The sequence below is a fragment of the Mustela lutreola genome, chromosome 15 (genome assembly GCF_030435805.1).
Source record: "Mustela lutreola isolate mMusLut2 chromosome 15, mMusLut2.pri, whole genome shotgun sequence".
NCBI classification, from domain to species: Eukaryota; Metazoa; Chordata; class Mammalia; order Carnivora; family Mustelidae; genus Mustela; species Mustela lutreola.
Window position 1 is genome coordinate 17,070,562 of NC_081304.1, and position 20,687 is coordinate 17,091,248.

General features: G+C 39.0%; 1 protein-coding gene across 1 annotated transcript in view; it reads left to right on the forward strand.

Annotated features, from left to right (window-relative positions):
• NSF (N-ethylmaleimide sensitive factor, vesicle fusing ATPase) overlaps positions 1 to 20,687 on the forward strand; it is a 150,787-nt gene that overhangs the window by 15,281 nt on the left and 114,819 nt on the right. Inside the window, exons 2-4 of the mRNA XM_059147645.1 lie at positions 11,984 to 12,069; positions 14,431 to 14,530; positions 18,097 to 18,136. Of these exons, the coding sequence (XP_059003628.1) occupies positions 11,984 to 12,069; positions 14,431 to 14,530; positions 18,097 to 18,136 (226 nt within the window). The remainder of the gene's footprint in view (positions 1 to 11,983; positions 12,070 to 14,430; positions 14,531 to 18,096; positions 18,137 to 20,687) is intronic.

A 20,687-nucleotide genomic window follows, 5' to 3' on the forward strand; every position in this document is an offset into this window, starting at 1 on the left:
AAATTCTTAGGAGGAAACATTGGTAAAAATCTGCATGACTTTGGGTTAAACAGTAATTTTCTTTTAGCCATGACAAAAGTGTAAAAAAATTAGCTAAGTTGGACTTCATCAAAATTTAAAACTTATGCATCGAAGACAACTATCAAAAAAGTGAAAAGACAATCCACAGAATGGGAGAGAATATTTGCAAATCATATATCTGATAAGGGTCTAGTATCCAGAATATATAAAGAACTCTTGCAACTCAACGTTAAAAGACAACTCAATTTATAAACAGCCAGTGGAAAAATAAAAATCAGCAAAGCATTTGAATAGACATCTTTACTAAACAGATGTGCAAATGACCAGAAGCATGTGAAGAGATGCTCAACATCATGGTCATTAGGGAAATGCAAATTAAAACCACAATGAGGGGCCCCTGGGTGACTCAGTGGGTTAAGTGCCTGACTCCATCTCAGCTCAGATGTTGATCTCAGGGTGATGCCTTTAAGCCCTGCGTTAGCTCTACGCCCAGCATTCAGAAAAACAAACTACAATGAGGTACCACTTCACATCCATTAGGCTTTGTGAGTTAAGAAAAAGTGTGGGTGCACATGTAGGGAAATTGGAACCCTTATCCTCTGCTGGTGGAAATGTAAACTATTACAGTTATTATGTAGAATAGTTGGCAGTTCTTCAAAAAGTTAAACAGAATGACTCAGCAATTTTACTCCTAGGTATATGACCAAGTGAGTTGAAAGTACGTTTATACATAAACTTGTTAGATGGATGTTCATAGCATGGTTCATAGTAGCCAAGAAGTGGAAATAACCCAGTGTCTATCAGGTGATGAACAAATGTGGTCTATTCATACAGTGAATGATCTGGTCACTTGCTGCAACATAGAAAATCTTGAAGACATTATACTAAGTGAAAGAAGACAGTCATATGAAGATGACAGATTTTATGATTTTGTTAATATGAAATGTCCAGAATAGGCAGATCCATAGAGAGAGTTAAACTAGTGGTTATCAGAGGGTGAAGGAATAGGAGAATTGGGACTAACTACTAATAAGTACAGGATTTCTTTTTGGAGTGTGCTGGAAATGTTCTGGAAATGTTAGTGGCGATGATTGTACAACATAGTAAATATAGTAAAAACCACTGACGTGTATACTTCAAAATGATGAATTGTATGTTATATGAAATTATCTTAGTCTCTTTGGGCTGCTATAATAAAATGCCAGAGACTGGGGTACTTTAAGTAACATTTATTTCTCACAGTTGTGGAGGATGGAAGTCCAAGATCAGGGTGTCAGCAGGTGATGAAATGGAACTATATTATGTGCTTGAATTATATTGGAGGTGCCTATAAATTGAAAATATGCAATCTCCAGGTAATTCACCGTAAAATTAGAACTTTTTTCTCTTCTAAGTATGCAGTATTCCGAATGAATCCTATTAAAAGATCATTTAGAGAAAAGTAATTTTTCTTGTGAGAAACAAAAGCAGTAACTAGAGTGAGGCAGATACAGTTGACCTTTGAAGAACACAGGGGTTAGGGACATTGAGAGTTGAAATTCCACTTAAAATTTTTGACTCCCCAAAGTCTTAACTTCTAATAGTCTGTTACCAGAAGCCTTACTGATAAATGGTTGAATAACACTTATTTTGTATGCTCTGTGTATTATATACTGTATTCTTAATTATGCTGGAAAAAGAAATGTTAAGAAAATCATAAGGGGGGCACCTGGCTGGCTCAGTCGGTATAACATGTGACTCTAGATCTTGGGGTTGTGAATTTGAGCCCTATGTTGGGCATAGAGTTTACTTGATTATAAGAAATATGTATATAGGGGCACCTGGTGGCTCAGTGGGTTAAAGCCTCTGCCTCAGGGTCCTGGGATCAAGCCCCACATTGGGCTCTCTGCTCAGCGGGGAGCCTGCTTCCTCCTCTCTCTCTGACTGCCTCTCTGCCTACTTGTAATCTCTGTCAAATAAATAAATAAAAATCTTTAAAAAATCATAAGGAAAAGAAAAATCATAAGGAAGAGAAAATACTTTTATAATAGTGTAATGTATTTATCAAAAGCCTCATAGAAGTAGAGTTCAAACCCATGTAGTTCAAGGGGTCAACTGTAATGTTAGATTTTGGTAATAAGAAAGAATTGTGGGCTGGAATGCTTGCAGGTATGTAAAGCTCTTAAAACAGTGCCTGACTCATAATAAAGTTCCCCAAACATGTTATCTATTGTTATTAACACTCTTCCCACACCACCACCAAATGGCTAGTCGGTTGTCTCAACACCGGTATTGAATAGTTCCTCCCCACTCCCCCATTCTCAGTCTTGTATATTAAATTCTCATGTACATCTAATCCTGTTTCTGGGTTGGTGGTTCTACTCCATGAACTGTTTGGTTTTGAACTGCTACCATCTAGTTTGAATTACTGCATATAGCATGTTTTGATGTCCAGTAGGGCCAGTTTCCCTCGTTCTTCCTGAAAGTCTACTTGGCTACTTTAACAAATTAAAAAAAATTCCCTCCCATTTCCTCTACTGTATTTTACTTGGCAGTTGCAGTTTAGATTGAATTTACGAAGGATCCATTGGGATTCTGCTTATAATTACATTACATTTATAGGTTAATTTGGAGTTCATGATACCCTTACAGTATTGAGTCATTGCATACAGTAACATCATATTTCTCTAAGTTTATATGGATATTCTCTTATATATTTCCATGGGTTTTCTTTATGAGAGTCTTCGGCATTTTTGCTAAGCTTTTTTCTAGTACTTTAAACATTTTTTTCTCTTGTAGTTGGCACCCGTTGTGTATTTCCTATTTATAGCAGTTTCTGATTTTATGTATTTGTCTGCTTAGATAGGCATTAATTTTCTTCAACTTTGTAGGTGTATTTCTCCAAAAATTTAAAAATTCAACAAATACTTGGGAGGCCTGGGTGGCTCCGTAGGTCAAGCAGCTACCTTCGGTTCAGGTCGTCATCCTAGGGTCCTGTGATCTAGCCCCACCCTGGGCTCCTTGCTGCACAAGGGAGCCTGCTTTTCCCACTGACTACAGCTCCCCCTGATTGTGCTGGCTCTCTGTTTCTCTCTCCCTTTCTCTCTGTCAAATAAATAAAATCTTTAAAAAAATAATTAGAACATAAATAAAATTCAACAAAACTTACTGAGTCTCTTTCATGTGCTAGATATTGTTCCAGGTTCTTCTCCACATTTTTAAGTAATTTATTTTAAGGCATTGATGAACTTTTTCAGATTAATGCAGCCTTGGAGAGGAAATTATTCACAGTGCCAAGGACTCTGTCAACTGACTCTGATTTAGTGCTCATTCTGATGCTACCCAATATAACCTGCCCAATATAAATAAATCTTTAACTCTTTGTATAATTATCAAATGGTTCTATGTTTCAGACCATATTTTATAGCTTCTTACTAAGTTTGCTAGAAGTGCTTTTTCTTTATTTACAAAAATCCTTGTCATACCATGATCAAAATTAGGTTTAGCCAACATGATTTAATTATGAAGAAAAAACACACACAAAGGATGAGGCGGTGTCTTGTATGTAGTGAATAATGACAACGACCTTTATTAAACATGCTTTGAGTTATTTTCCTAATGTGTGTGGTCATAACTGTCTATACAGAAGCAGACAGAGGTCTAAAATGAAATGTCATCAATTAACTTTCAAGATTTATTTATTTGAGAGAGAGGGCAGGGGGAGGGGCAGAAAGGAGAGGGAGAGAGAGAATCTCAAGTAGACTCACCACTGAGCTTGGAGCCTAACGTGGGGCTTGATCTCCTGATGCTGAGACCATGACCTAGGCCGAAATCAGGAGTTGGATGTTTAACTGACTGAGCCACCTAGGTGCCCCACTGTCAATTAACTTTAAGATAAAAATTTTAATTTGGTTAAATTAGAAAATGCAGGAAAAAAGATGAAAAAAAAAGAAATCATTTGTAGTTCCACTATCCAGTCACAATTGTTTTTTACGTTTTGGTGTGTTTCCATTTAGTTGATTTGCTATTCTTTAAAAAACCAAGCTGCAAAGTAGAGTAAAACTTACATACATTTTTTTCATGTTCCCGTGATATAAACCCATCAGTATATTATGAGCAGTTTGATGATTATATAATATTTAATTAAGTGGTTATGTTGTAGTTTACATAGCCTTTACTTAGAAATAGTATTTTTAGGTTGCTTCTAGTTCATCACTGTTAAAATAATGCTGTAGAAAACAATTTTGTACATAAAAGTTTCCCATCTTTAAAATTATTTCCCTGAGTGCTTGGTTGGCTTAGTCAGAAGAGGGAGCAGCTCTTGATTTCGGGGTTGTGAGTCTGAGCCCCCCCGTTTGGTGGAGAGAACTTAAAATAACTAAATAGACTTAAAAAAAATTAAAGAGGGACGCCTGGGTGGCTCAGTTGGTTAAGCAGCTGCCTTCGGCTCAGGTCATGATCCCAGCGTCCTGGGATCGAGTCCCACATCGGGCTCCTTGCTCCACGGGGAGCCTGCTTCTCCCTCTGACTCTGCCTTCCACTCTGTCTGCCTGTGCTCGCTTTCGCTCGCTCTCTCTCTGACAAATAAAATCTTTAAAAAAAAAAAATTAAAGAAAAATTATTCCATAAGACAAGTGTTATTTATTGTAAAAATAATTTTAGAATTGTCTAAATTGTTTCCCTAATGCCTTCTTGTTTCTCCTCAGTGATAACTACTGTTAATTTAGTGCATATCTTATTTGTTTAAAAAAAACAAAAACAAAACAAATTACCCTACACATTTCATATCTTAAAAAAAATTAGCACTGTAATTTGGACATTTCCCTTGTCAATAACACATAGAGGTACCTTGACTTTTGAAATGGCTGCATAGTTGAGATTCTTTTAGCCACACCCCTATTTCTGGCATTTATATAGGTTTAGGTATCTGTGATTTTTTTTTTTTTTTTTTTTTGCTATTACTGAATATCTTTTTTTTTTTTTTTTTAAAGATTTTATTTGTTTATTTGACAGACCGAGATCACAAGTAGGCAGAGAGGCAGGCAGAGAGAACGGGAAGCAGGCTCCCCGCTGAGCAGAGAGCTGGATGTGGGGCTTGATCCCAGAACCCTGGAATCATGACCTGAGCCGAAGGCAGAGGCTTTAATCCACTGAGCCACCCAGGCGCCCCACTATTACTGAATATCTTTAGCGTAGTTATAGAATAGCTAAGATTCATTGAGTATTTACTCTGCATCAGTAAATGAGGATTAATTATCATTTAATTATCATTGTGTACGAGTGGGTAGGTACACATTTCTTCCTATTTCCTCACTTTTCCATGCCTGCCCAGAGGGAGGGTGCAACTTTAGCTCACCTTGCCTCTTAAGGGAAGAATTATTACAGAGAAAAAAAAAATCCTTACTTATTCTTCTCAGGAGGGAGAATTACCAATCTGACAGTTAGTATGGGATGTTTGTGCCAGAAGGAGTTGTAGGTTTTGTTTTTTTAAAGGCTTTATTTATTTATTTGACACAGAGAGAGAGAGAGATCACAAGTAGGCAGAGAGCCAGGCAGAGGGGGAGGGAGAAGCAGGCTCACTGCCAAGCAGAGAGCCCAATGAAGGGCTCGATCCCAGGACCCTGAGATCATGACCTGAGCCAAAGGCAGAGTCTTAACCCACTGAGCCACCCAGGTGCCCTGGAGTTGTAGGTTTTATCCTTCATCTTTCACTTCCTGTGCCCAGGCTGGAAGGCCAGTATGGGCAGCACCCTTGGACTGGCCTTTTAGAGGTGGATCTGACCATTCTCTTAGTTGTGTAGGTTTCCTACATCTGGGATGAGGACTGGTGGGGGAATGAATGGAGTCTGTTCTTCAGGCCTAATTATCTCTCTCTACCAGGTAAGAGTATGAATGTATCAAGGTCTAGGTCTTTGTTATATAGGAATAAGGGCCCCATTTTGAACTTGCACCTAAAGTCCATTTTCTAGTTTTAACATTTATCCTGTCTTTGCAATGGAAATTATTAAATTGTACTGCCATTGAAAAATCAGAGTGTAATCTCTCAACTTTGTTGAAGTATAACCTATATACAGTAAAATGCAATCAAGATGTAAAACACTCATAGGGCATCTGGGTGGCTCAGTTGGTTAAGTGTCTGCCTTTAGCTCGGGGCATGATTGCAGGGTCCTGGGATTGAGCCCTACATCAGGCTCCCTGCCAAGTGGGTAGTCTGCTTCTCCCTCTCCCTTTGTCCCTCCCCTGTGCCCAGTCATACTCTTACTCTCTCTCTCTCAATTAAATAAGTTCATTTGAGAGAGAGAGAGAGAGAATGAATGCACACAAGCAGGAGCAGGAGGAGTGGAAGAGGGAGAGGCAGGTTCCCCACCAAGCAGGAAGCCCCATGCGGGACTTGATCCCAGAACCCTGGGATCATGACCTGAGTGGAAGGAAGACGCTTAACTGACTGAGCTACCCATGCACCCCAAGTAAATAAAATCTTAAAAAAAAAAAATAAATAAAAACCCTATAAAACACTCTGTTGGGGCACCTGGGTGGCTCAGTGGTTAAGTTTCTGCCTTTGGGTCGGGTCATGATCCCAGGGTCCTGGGATTGAGCCCCACATCAGGCTCCCTGCTCTTCGGGAAGCCTGCTACTTCCTCTCCCACTCTCCCTGCTTGTGTTCCTTCTCTCGCTGTTTCTATCTCTGTCAAATAAGTAAATAAAATATTTTTAAAAAATCAACTCTGTCATCTCAATAAATTACTTCATACTTCTTTGCTGTCCTTTTCACTCAGGCAAGCACTGACGGATCATTTGTTGTTGTTGCTCTAGATTACTTTTGCCTCTTCTAGAATTTCATCTGAATATGAGATGAATTTTACATAATTTCCAGTGAACTCTTATTTTGCATTTGGCTTCTTTTACTCATTGTTATGTTTTTGAAGTTTACTTATGTTGTGGCATGTATCCGTAGTTTCTTTTTAATTGCTGGATAGTGTTCCATTGTATGGCTGAACCACAATTCATTGATCTGCTCATGTGTTGGTAGGCACTAGTGTGTCTTTCCAGTTTTTGGTTGTTATGAATAAAGCTTCTGTGTACAAGTGTGGCTACATGTTTTCATTCCTCTTGAATAAAAAGTTAAGGATAGACTTGCTGGGTCACATTAACTTTATAAGAAACTGTCTTGTGTTTTTGCCTGTACTTAAGGTTGCCAGCCTTTTACATTTTGGGGGAGGGGTCCCGCTTCCCAAAAAAAGAACAAAATGGGAACATGTTTTTTTTCTTTTTCATTATAAATCTGTAAAGGAATTTTAAGGTCTTAAGGAATGTTAGGAGGTTTATATGTGAATAATTATTGGTCGGAAATGGATAAGATAAAAGTATCCCTGCAGGCTCTTTGAGAGATAACTTCAGGATGTTTAACTTATTTCTACTGTATCACTCACTTTTAGGCTCATGTGACTTCAAAATTTCAACAGAAATTATTACAGGGTTTATGCACAGAGAAATTCCATAGGCCTGAAGACAGGTATCACTGATGGCTTTTCTCACATAATCCTAGACTAGCCCTGTCCAGTGAAACTTTCCACAGTGATAGCTACTGGCCACATGTGGCACTTGAAAGGTGGCTAGTGCAACTGAATGGAATTTTAAATTTTGATTTTAGTAGCCATATCTGTCTTTATTGAACAGTGCATTTCTAAAATGTTATTTTTCAGCAAAGATCATCTGACAAGAAATAATTGATTGAGACTTGTCAGTGGAGCTGGCTCTGGGCAAGTTCATGTTATTCGTCCTACTTCCCTTTCCTGTGGGGGATCTGTGTGTCTCTAGAGAGATGTAAGCAAGGCCTCAAGCACCACAGAGGAAGAGCCAGTGATTCTTGAGTGTTACAGTGAGGGCAGGGACAGTTATTTGGTAATAAGTTCTTCTAGTGAACTGCTACACTCTGTTTTTGTCTACTTAATTTTCCCTACTGAACTCTTTGGTAAATGATAAAGCATATATTTCATTAATTCAATGGACCTTTGGATAGAAGTATGCTATTTAAATTCGGAAACTGTATAATGTTGCCCAGACGAGAACTGGTTAAATTCTTCTATCTTTGGTTTTTTTTTTTTTTTTTTTTTTTTTTTTTTTTTTTTTTTATGAAGAGAAGCAAATTCCCTTTCTGCACTTTAAAGGCGTTCAAGTAATGATATAATTACTTCTATCAAAGTTTCCAGTAAAGAATGGTTGAGATTTTTGTTCCTTCAAGCAGCAGTGAGTTAATAATTTTTTACATTTCAGCTTATTAGTGAAAACACTTTACAGCCTTTAGATGGTTAATGTTCTAGTAACTCAACTGACCTTATATAAAAATGCCTATCAGTGTCACATTTTTATTTCGTAATAGCTGTGTGGCTTCAGTGGCTGAGGTTTTATTATTGTTTCCTAGAGGCAAGTTCAGTGTTAGAAAAATTGTGGAATTTTCCCTTGGCATTACTGTGGTAAGTAAACAGCTACTATTTATAGGGATTTATATTTTGATGAGAAAATGAGATACTCCGCTTGGCATATCATAAAAACACAGATGCTTCTAGATTCCAGTAGGGAGGCCTTTTGCTCACAGCATCTGTTTTGGTTGGCTAGCCAGATGACTTCTACAGAGTTTTTCACTTTTTTTTGAAGGGCACTACCTCCTTGGCAATCTTTTTTGATGGATGTAGAAAAGTATTACAAATAATGTCATGAATCAGACAGACTAGAAGGTGACCCCCTCCCATCATCACTGACTCTTATTCTTGCCTCTGTGTCATCCCCTCAACTTGGGTATATGGGACATGCAGCTTGCTTCTAACAACTGGATTATGGCAAAGGCAATGCAATGTCATTTCCATAGTTACATCATGTTACATAACATTCCAGTTTGCTAGTGGACTCAACCTATTGACTCTCCTTGACGGCTTGATGAACTAAGTGGCTATACTGAGAATGGCATGTAGCAAAGAATTGAGAGTATTCTCCAGGAACTGTAGATATTTTACAGCAAGAAGCCTGGGCAATCAGTCTCACCATAGCAATGAAATAAATTCTGCCAAGAGTCCCAGTGATCAGTGAAGCAAGCCTCCAGATGACTTCTTGATTATAGCCTTATGAGACTTTAGACAACCCAGATGGGCTATGCCTAGGCTCCTGAGCCATAGAACTGTAAGATAATAAATGTGAGGACACTAACTCTTTGAGAACTAAACAAGTTTATAAATGAAAAAGTTAACTTAGGCGCGCCTGGGTGGCTCACATGGTTAAGCGTCTACCTTCATTCAGCTCAGGTCATGATCTCCGGGTCTTGTGATTAAGCCATGTGTCAGGCTTCTAGCTCATCAGGGAGTCTGCTTCTCCCTCTCCCTCTGCCTCTTCCCCTGCTCATGCTCTCTCTCTATATATATCTCAAATGAGCAAATAAAATCTTTTAAAAAATGATTGAGCATTTTGTAAATTTTTTATTACTTTGGCTTTATCAATTCTGTGCAATTTTGAACTGTTAGATAATTTACATTATGTCATTTTATATCACTTCCTAAGGAACCTTGAAATGTCCTTTGTGTACCTGTCCTTTGAACTGTTTATTCTGCAGCTAGATTTGTACTGATCCATAAGTTCATTTATTCAGCAGATATTTGATGAGCACTCACTGCATTCCAAGCTCTGTGCTAGTACTGGGAAACCACACATGTAAGCAAGATGTAGTCTGAGACCTCGAGAAGCTTACTTTTATGCCATGCACATATGTAAACAGACAATAAAAATAGGTGCTTTCATTTGAACTTTATTGTATCAGTTTAGTGAGGAGGGAAAGGTCTAGAAAGTTCTAGAAAAGGTAATGTCTGAGCTGAGAATTGTTGAAATGAGAGGAGTTAGCTAGGGAAGAGGCTCAGTATTAGTGAAGAAAGAAAAATATACAAGGAAGAAGAAGCTTATAGATGAGAGAAATCCCAGGATGGGTAGGAAACTAAAAAAGTTTGGTATACTTGTCAGATGGCTACTCAGACTAACCATGGACAAAATACTGTCTCATTCATAAAGCAAACTTTTGACCCAGACTTTATTCACCTCATGTTCTAAATTAGTGATTTCTAAACATTTTAGGAATTCCATAAGTAAAACATGTTTTCGTCATGTACCTCCAATATGTATGCATATTTATTTATAAGCGACATACTAATAATTTATATACACAGTAGAACATATACAAAGACCAAAGTGCTACTTCATTATTCTTTAAAATATTGGTTTAATATTTTATAATATACCTACTTAGAGGTCTGTTTTCTAAATGCAGTTAATTTTGATATTTGGTATCAGTCAGCAAATCCTTCTGGTGAACACAGCCTAATTTAGGGACCACTACTCTAAACAACTGGAATAACTGTTGAAACTAGCCTTTTAGTGAAAATAAAAGCAAAGCAAAAAGGTAATTTAGTTTACTTTATTCATTTGTATTTGGAGGGCAAATTTAAGAAGAATCAGCTTTGGCTTGAGATTTAAAGAATGAGCACTTTAGTCACAAACTACATGTGATGACAACAGGGGTCATATTTCACTAACTAGGAAACTCTAGAGAATGGCTGAAGGGTTATTAGTTAAGTACGTTATATAAAGGAATGTTTTGCTAAGTAGTTGTTGATCAAAAAGATGCATTGCTGCTTTGAGAAAAATAAACCTTCCAGTTATCTTTGTTGGGAGATACTTGGAAGACGGTCTTTCTTTCTTTCTTTCTTTCTTTTTTAAGGTTTTATTTATTTATTCGACAGACAGAGATCATAAGTAGGCAGAGGCAGGTAGAGAGAGAGGAGAAAGCAGGCTCCCTGCTGAGCAGAGAGCCCCATGCGGGGCTTGATCCCAGGACCCTGGGATCATGACCTGAGCCCAAGGCAGAGGCTTTAACCCACTGAGCCACGAAGGTGCCCCAGAAGACAGTCTTTCTTAATCCTTAGGAGATGTGGCTCATGACACTTGGGATCTCTTCTAAAAATATTTTTTCATGATACACTTTATTGAATTTCTTGAATTTACTTCACTGCATTCGAATCAGTCAAAATTCTTGTCTTCAGAAAAGACGGAAAACCGAGCCAAATAAGGTTAAGTGACAAAAAGAATTTATTGGTTCATAACCAATATTCAGTACTCATCTCAAGAGCTTTAACTTGGTTGTCAGATCTGTATCTCAAGGTGTCTATTTGTGTCTCTGTTACCTTTGCTTTCTCTGTGATCGTTTCACTCCTTTTTATTTTTATTTATTTATTTTTTAAAAGACTTCATTTATTTACTTGACAGACAGAGATCACAAGTAGGCAGAAAGGCAGGCAGAGAGAGAAAGAGGAAAGCAGGCTCCCCGCTGAGCAGAGAGCCCGATTCGGGGCTTGATCCCAAGACCCTGGGATCATGACCTGAGCCGAAGGCAGAGGCTTTAACCCACTGAGCCACCCAGGTGCCCCAGTTTCACTCTTTTTTAGAGCAGAAGGTCATCCTCCATGAGGTGGTGAGGCAAGGGAAAGGCCTTCTCCTGGCACATGTCTATATAAAATCCCACGGATGAACTGGAGTCTGTAGGTTGCATGTGTGCTGTGATTGGCAGGCCCACGAAAGCATGAGCTATGGATGGAGAAGGAACAGTTTCCTAAAGGAAGGGCTTGCTGTTACCACAGAGTCAAAAATGATTGGTGAAGAGGAATCGAGGACAGAAGGCATAAACTATTCTCTGAGACTGTAAAAGATGACTTAGGGGCATCTGGGTGGCTCAGTTGGTTGGGTGTCTGTCGTCGGCTCAGGTCATGATCTCAGGATCCTGGAATCAAGCCCCATGTCAAGGCTCTCTGCTCAGCAGGGAGTCTGCTTCTCCCTCTCCCTCCGCGTGTCATTCCCTGGTTGTGTTTGCTCTTTCTAAGATAAATAAATTAAAAAAAAAAATCTTTAAAAGATGACTTATTTTTTTTTTCTTAATCATTGATTTTTACAGAGTATGCAAGCTGCAAGATGTCCTACAGATGAATTATCTTTAACTAACTGTGCAGTTGTGAATGAAAAGGATTTCCAGCCTGGCCAGTGAGTATCTATCTAATTTTGTTTTCTCCTAACCAGCCAAGTGGTATTTTAGAAACTTCTAGAGAGCCCTTATTTTTTAGGAAACTTGAGAATAATTTTTTAATTCCTCTTGCTGAGTGGGAAAATGGAAGAATTGAGAGTTACTGTATTTCAATCTTTACTATGTTAAACATTGATTAATATGTTTTAAAAATCATACATACCTTTTAATCTATAACTTTCATTTTTATCAATTTTCTTAGCAGAACTAAGCATACTTGTTATATAAATCATATATAGCATAGTCATTAGGATTTGGGGTCTTCAGTCAAATTGTCTGAGTTTGGATTCTGGCTCTGTCAGTTATGAACTGGGTGACCATGGGTAAGTTTCATCTACCATCTCTGTGCCTCTGTGTCCTAATCTGTGGAATGGGGATGGTGATAATATCTTTCTCAGGGTGGTTGGGCAGATTGACTTTTATATAAATAAAGCATTTGGAACAGTGCTTTGTACATTAATAAGTACAATTAATATTAGCTATTTTGATAATTATTACTATGATAACCTAAGAGACATGAAAATTACAAGATGCACAACGAAGTATTTAGAAGTATTTACTTATACATATTTTTTTGTTGTCATTTATTTATTATCATCACACACTGCCAGAACTTCTAAAAACCCTATTACCAAGTTCAGTGCCGCCCATATATGCGTCTGAGACTGGTAGAGGTAGGAGATAAAGGAGCCCCACCAGATGGCAGACTAGGGTAATAAGGAACAGTAAGGCAGAATTTTAACTGAGCCTTATTTAAAAAAAAAAAAAAAAAAAGCTATCTGTAAAATCCAGGAGTTTTACAAAGTTAGATTTATGCGATCTGAAGAGAAACCAGAGTATAGGAGTTTTACAAAGTTAGAATTGCCAATTATCTCTAGTTTTCAGCTTTAGAGTAAGGGGCTACACTACATGATTGCAGTAATATTGTTCCTTGTCCTAAAAATTCTTTGATGCTAAGTTGAACACAGAACTTTCTATGTATAAACTGGGGTGTAGATAATCAGTATGAGAATTTGTTTATGGAATTCTCTTTTTTAAATTTTTAAAAAATAGTTTATTTATTTGACAGAGATCACAAGTAGGCAGAGAGGCAGGCAGAGAGAGAGGGGGAAGCAGGCTCCCTGCTGAGCAGAGAGCCCGATGAGGGGCTTGATCCCGGGACCCTGGGATCGTGACCTGAGCTGAAGGCAGAGGCTTTAACCCACTGAGCCACCCAGGCTCCCCTGTTTATGGAATTCTCTTATATTCGTCAAATGTTCACCATACTCTTGATGAAGTTAGTTGAAATGTAGCAGATATAAGGAACTTGTAGTGGCAAAATCACATGTATGGAAACATTAACCATTAATATTTTAAAAGTCATAGCATTTTAAAAGGTGATTTTCTTAAAAGATTTTATTTATTTGAAAGAGTGAGCAAGCTAGTGAGAGAGAGAACATGAGCGGGGGGAGCAGAGGCAGAGGGAGAAGCAGACTCCCCCCTACACCTCCCTGCTGAGCAAGGAGCCCAACTCAGGGCTTGATCCCATGACCCCAGGATCATGACTTGAGCCGAGGGTAGATACTTAACTGACTGAGTCACCCAGGCTGCTCTCTAAAAGCTGATTTCAAAACAGATAGTGCTGTTGCAAAATAGAGTTTGAAGCTTTTATCACACACACAGTCCTTGGCAATTTCTTGTTGTAGGAGGTTATTATGAGATGAGTATATTTTATCTATTTACGGGTAACTTCTGAGCAGAATGAATTAGCACAAAATGCCTTAAAATAATAAATATTTGACATCTGTATGAAAGCGGATGTATTTTGTGACAATTTTTTATTCTGTTTGAACTATTGTGAGAGCCTACAGAGATTTAATGAATTGTCCTAAAACTTAACTTTTTTTGGACTGTTATATCCTGGTTCTTCTATCTCTGGTTCTCCTCCATTTGTTCTCTTTAAGGTGTAAAATAATTCCCAGGAGAGGAAATTCATCTAATTTTTACTTAATATCTAAGACTCTAAATCATTGTCTTCACTTTTATATACCCTGGAAATATAATGGTGTTGATACTTTGATTGGTATGTCCTCTCTCGAACTTGATCCTGATTCTCCTTGTTTTGTACTTGGCCCAAGATTATGCCTGTAAAACATTTTGAATTGCTGACAGTTTTTGAGAAATGAAATCTGTAGTTCTGTTCCTTCAGAACTTTTGAACACCCTGCCATGTTTCCACCTGGTACTCATCAAGCATCAGTTGTTGGAAATGAGCACATGCAGTGGAAGTGATGGTTTGTATTTCCTATGACACGGATCACCAACTATGCTTCTGTCTTTTAGGCATGTGATTGTGAGGACCTCTCCCAACCACAGGTACACATTTACCCTGAGGACCCATCCGTCAGTGGTTCCAGGGACCATCGCATTCAGCTTACCTCAGGTAACTCAGAGGCTAATTTATTCTCTTCCATTCTTGAAAGTCCTAGAAAATCAGTTCATTTAAAGCAAGTCTCATCCTGGAACTGTATTGATTCATATGGAAGAGAAACATCTAGGTATTTATATAAGGAATTTAAAAATATTTCCTTTTTTTTTTAAAGGGAGGTGGGGCAGAGGGAGACGGGGAGAGAGAATCTGAAGTAGGCTCTGCACCCAGTGTGGAGCCTGACATAGGGGTTTAATCTTATAACCCTCAGATCCCGACCTGAGCCAAGATCAAGAGATGGATGCTTAACTGACAACCACAAGGTGCCCCTAAAGATACATTTTTTTTTTAAGATTTTATTCATTTTTTCGAGAAAGAGACAGAGGCAGAGAGAGAGCGTGCACCCACTTGCACACACGAGCAGGGGGAAGGGGCAGAGGAAGAGGGAGAAGCAGGCTCCCAACGTGGGGCTTGATCCCAAGAGACCTGAGCTGAAGGTAGATGCTTAACCGACTAAGCCATCCAGGCACCCGTAACGATACATTCTTAATTGTGAGTTTTACTATGTTTACCTTTTATTTCCTTGAGTTTTTTTTTTTCTAATTTTCAGAAAATTCTGCTGTAGTAGCAGTTAGGTATCAGATAGTCTCAAGTTATTTTAATGTTAGCTCATAGGGTAACAAAAAATATATAAAAATAACATTTATAGGGGCTCCTGGTGTCTCAGTCAGTTGAGCATCTGCCTTCAGCTCAGGTCATGATCCCAGGGCCCCGCATCAGGCTCCCTGCTCAGCAGGAAGCCTGCTTCTCCCTCTCCCTTTACCTGCTGCTTTCCCTGCTTGTACTTTCTCTCTCTGTCAAATAAAAAAAAAAAAATCCTAGAAAAAAATTATAAAACTGACATCTAATAATAGTGCTTTTTAAAATGCAATGATGGGGGTGCCTGGGTGGCTCAGTGGGTTAAGCCACTGCCTTCAGCTCAGGTCATGATCTCAGGGTCCTGGGATTGAGTCCCGCATCGGGCTCTCTGCTCAGCAGGGAGCCTGCTTCCCTCTCTCTCTCTCTGCCTGCCTCTCCATCTACTTGTGGTTTCTCTCTGTCAAATAAATACATAAAAAATCTTAAAAAAAAGAAAAAAGAAAAAAAAATAAAATGCAATGATGTCACGCTAATGAGTATGATATGAGTAGCTGCTATCTCAGAGTACAATGTAACTTGCTGGTCTTCCTAAAGAGTGGAAGGATTATGCTTACATTTATAATTGTTGGAGGATTCTGTGGTGGGAAGACTGCCTTGCACTGTTGCAGGCACCAATACATAACTGAGGAGCATTGCAAGTAGTAGTCTGTATTCTTTTCTGCCTTATCATCTTACTTGTGCAGCTAATCCCACAGTCCTTGGCAATATAATGCAACCCCTACCTTCTAGTATGCTAATAAACATTGATTTATTCCCCTGGAGGTTGAAGGAAAGATATCAAACACTCTTTAGGGATCTATTAAAGATCTCTTGAAGCCCTCAAAAATTATGGGACATCTTTACTGGCAATTTCCTTTTCTCTGTTGGATGCCTCTGATTATCAGGACTAGTTTTCACATTTGTTTCTACACATTAGATGTTTGGAATATTTTAGAGTTTGTCAACTTTTGCAGAGCTGGAATTCTGGTGGTCAGAAAAGGGGTTTCTAATTATTTCTTCTTGTCTCTGCTTAAAAAAAAAAAAATCCCTAATATATACAATAGGCCAAGTACTATTCTAGATACTCTTGCATATATTAGCTCATTTAGTTCTCAAAACAACCCCATATGATAGATACTATTACTTTTATCCTTTGAGTCTGTCTTTGGGATTGAAGTACTGAACCTAATTGTGGCCGCTCTTTGATCCAAAGTCTGGACTTGCTCAGCATGCTGCTCAATTTCTCACTGGCCAGAAATGAGAAGGGATATTATGGAAGAAGGCACAAAGGGCAGAGAGGAGGGAGAAGCAACCTATGAGGAGAGAGCTAGAGGGGAAAGCAGGTGTTGCATACACTCACCATGCAGCCTTTTCACCATCCACCCCCAAATCCGCTCTGCTTGATGAGTAGACAGAAAGTGGCTTTTCAGCCAAAAAATATTTTTCTCACTGTTCTTTGAAGTGTTATCAGTAGTGACTAATTTTGAATCCATACCAAGCCAGTCCTAAATTCCTGCCTAAACACAATCTGGCCTGCCTCCGCATATTCTTGCCATTGTAACCATTCTGGACCTGGGAGAAGCTAAAGACTAGTTGCAAATGCCTGAAAATCCTTTGGCTAGTACAGAGAGTAATCAGAACCATCTAATGATTGAAATCCCTATTTGGGTTTCAGACTAGATTAGCTGACCAGCTTCAGTTTAGTTTTCATGAATTGAAAGTCTTTTCTTTTTTCTTTTTTCCTCTAAGATTTTATTTATTTATTTGACAGACAGAGATCACAAGTAGGCAGAGAGGCAGACAGAGACAGAGAGAAGGAAGCAGGCTACCCACTGAGCAGAGAGCCCGATGTGGGGCTCGATCCCAGGACCCTGGGATCATGACCTGAGCTGAAGGCAGAGGCTTTAACCCACTGAGCCACCCAGGTGCCCCGAATGGCTTTTCTTTTTGAGATACTGTAACAAACAGTGTAAGTAACCATGGTACATTTAGAACACCGAAATGTTACCTGATACTACGAAGGCCTTCGGCACAGTATAGTGGACAAAGGAACATCCTCAGTGATACTAGTTTTATTGTACAAAGGCAAGCTTTGTATGTTTTCTGATGGATGTTCAGATGTAAACTACAGCATATAAATATGTTTCCTAGGGGTGCCTGGGTGGCTTAATTGGTTAAGCGTCTGCCTTCACCACAGGTTATGATCCCAGGTTCCTGGGATCGAGCCCTACATTGGGCTTACTGGTCAGCGGAAGCCTGCTTCTCCCTCTCCCTGCCACTCCCCCTGCTTGTGCTTTCTCTCTTTTTCTGTCAAATAAATAAATAAAACCTTTAAATAAATAAGTAATACGTTTTGTAGGGCCACTGTACAAAGCATCACAGAGTGGGGTGGCTTAAATTTATTCTCTTGCAGTTTGGGAGTCTAGAGGTCTGAAATCAAGGTGCCAGCAGGGCCATGCTCTGTTTAGAGGCCTTAAAGAAAAATCTGTTCCGTGCTTAGCTTCTCAAAAACAATCTTTGATGTTCCTTGACTGGTAGATGTGTCACTTTAGTCTCTGCCAACATCATCACATGACTTTTCTCCCCATATGTCTGTCTGTCTCTTTTCCTCTTGCAAGGACACTGGGCCATATTGGCTTGCATCCACCCTAATTTGATAATGACCTTATCTTACCTTGATTGCATCTGCAAAGACCTTATTTCCAGATATGGTTGTACTCATATGTGCCAGGGGCTAAGACTGCAGCATGTGTTTTTGTGGAACACAGTTCAACACACAACACTAAACCACATTTTGGTCTTTGAATGTGTTCCTGTTACTGAGGTTCATAGAGATCCTTCTTTTTCTCATTTCTCCAATTTTGATTGATTTTATTTTTAAGTGTCTTTCTTTTATTTTACAGCGAAAATGGGCTGGACTTTCTATTGGGCAAGAAATAGAAGGTAGGTATATTTTTTAGCTACCTAATGTAGATTTTCTTTATGAGTTTCTCATGATTGTGGATATCTCTAAAATTTTCTATTACTGGTTGTCAGGCCATTAAACATTGATCCTATTTAAGTTACTGGTTAGATATATGAGAATGGAAAAGTTAATAGTTATGGTACTTACCTCTCGACTTGCTATTCTGCCTGAAAATTGCCATCTAAGGGGGGGAAGAATATCCATTTATTCATAGCTCACAGAATGTGTACAGGGTAAATAAGTGTACAAGTATTAGCATTGGGAACTCTGTGTGAAAGTGCTAAGGTAGAACAGGAGTGGCTAAATTGATTGGAGACTGGAAAATCAGCCAGAGAAATCTTCTTAGGCACTGGAGTTTTGAGCATAATTATGAAGTAGGGGGAAAGCATTACATAGGAGAGATAAGGAAGAAAGGCTCTTAAGATGAGAAATAAGATCAATCAAAGGCATTCATATGGGAGCAAGCAAATCATAGGCAGTGCTTAGGAAGTATGTTTGCCTGATTGAAAGGATTTACCTGAGTGAGTTCTATTAAGTGATGGAGGCATGCAGTTAGTGGAGGGCCTAAAAATACAACTGGAAACTTTGGATTTTATTCAAAGACAGTTGAGAGCTCTTGAGGATTTCTGAACGAGCCTGTCAAAATCCTTACTTTGAAAAAGATTCTGATGTCACTGCGGAAGATGGGGAAAGGGGAGAATTCAGGAGTCAAGAAAAATAGCTTGGAGAGAGTTTGGCTTGCCTAGAATTAAGTTGAATAGGGCTTTGTGAAATGATGGCTATGGGATACACTTTTTTAAAGTCTACGTTACATTGGGGGTGCCTTGGTGGCCCCGTTGGCTAAGCGTCCAGCTCTTGGTTTGAGTTCCGGTCGTGATCTCTGGGTCATGGGATTGAGCCCCACCTTGGTTCTGCTGTCAGCGTGAAGTTTGCTTGAGATTCTCTCTCTCTCCCTCTGCCCATCCCACTCGGGCTCTCTCTCTCTCTCAAATAAATAAATCTTTTTTTAAAAGATTTTATTTATTTATTTGACAGAGATCCCAAGTAGGCAGAGAGATAGAGAGAGAAGGGAAGTAGGCTCCCTGCCGAGCAGAGAGCCAGATGCGGGGCTCGTCCCAGGACTCTGAGACCGTGACTTGAGCCCAAGGCAGAGGCTTAACCCACTGAGCCACAGGCACCCCTCAAATAAATAAATTTTTTTAAAAAGTCTAAGTTATGTGGAAGAGGAATAATTTGGTATTACTTGGTGATTCCATTTTATTATATACTGAGGTATGTTTTCTTCTGTGTTTGTTTGGAAAGATAAATCAGATTTAAGTTAAGAAAAGGGTAGCAGTATTTAAGCAAATGGTAATTTTATTTTAAAGATTTATTTATTTATTTTAGAGAGAAGGCACATGTGTGCATGCAAGCAGGGAAGGGGCAGAGAGAGGGGGAGAGAGAAAATCCTCAAGCATTCTCCCCACTGAGTGGGGAGCCTGATGCAGGCTCGATCTCATGATCCTGAGATCATGACCTGAGCCAAAACCAAGTGTCCAGCACTTAACCAGCTGAGCCACCGGTCACCCCAAATGGTGCGCTTTTTTTTAAATGAAGTGTGTATCAAGTCATCATAGTTCACTGGGGAAGGGCATGGAAAGCAGCTTATGACTTCAGGTATAAAAAAAGACTAAGCTGCTTGTGGATTCTAAGCCAAGAAGCTAATAAGCAAAAACTGGCATTGTCTGTTAGGCACTGTGGCAAATTTAGAAAATGGGGTATGAATCTTCTTGTCAGATAGTTTCATGTCAACTTCATGGGTACAGCAGGAGAAGGAAAGAAGGAGCAAGTATAATTGACTCAAATTTTTTTATGCTTGCTTTTCTTTTTTTTTTAAATATTTTAAAGATTTATTTTAGAGAGAGAGGGTGTGCATGAATGGGGGGAGGGGCAGAGGGAGAGAATCTTCAAGCAGACTCCCGTATGAGCTCAGAGCTGGACCTGGGGCTCAGTGCCATGACCCTGAGATCATGACCTGAGCTGAAATCAAGAGTCTGACGCTCAACTCAAAGCCTCCCAGACGCCCCTTTCTGCCTGCTTTTAAAGCCTAAAAAATTTCATATTTAAGAAAAGTTTGCCAAAATAAGAGAATCCCTATATACTACTTTTACCCAGATTCACCAATTATCATATTTTTAAAAATGCATTTTCTCTCTCTACACACATTCCTTCATACACACATTTTGAACCATTTGAGCTTACATTGCAGAAATCATTCCTCTTTACAGCTAATACTTTATTGTGTATTTCCTGAGAACCAAGATGCGGTCTTACAGTAACTGAATTCAGGAAATGAAACATTAATATAATTAAACATTGAAGCTTTCTTCTGTAGTCCGTAATTCAGTTTTGGTAATTGTCCCAGTTATTTCCTTTACAGCCTTTCCCCCCTCTCAGTGTAGGATCCAGTTCAGGACCGTGTGTTGTCCTTAGCTGTCATTTCTCAGATCCTCAGCTTTTTTGTTTTCCTTTCATGATGATGATATTTTT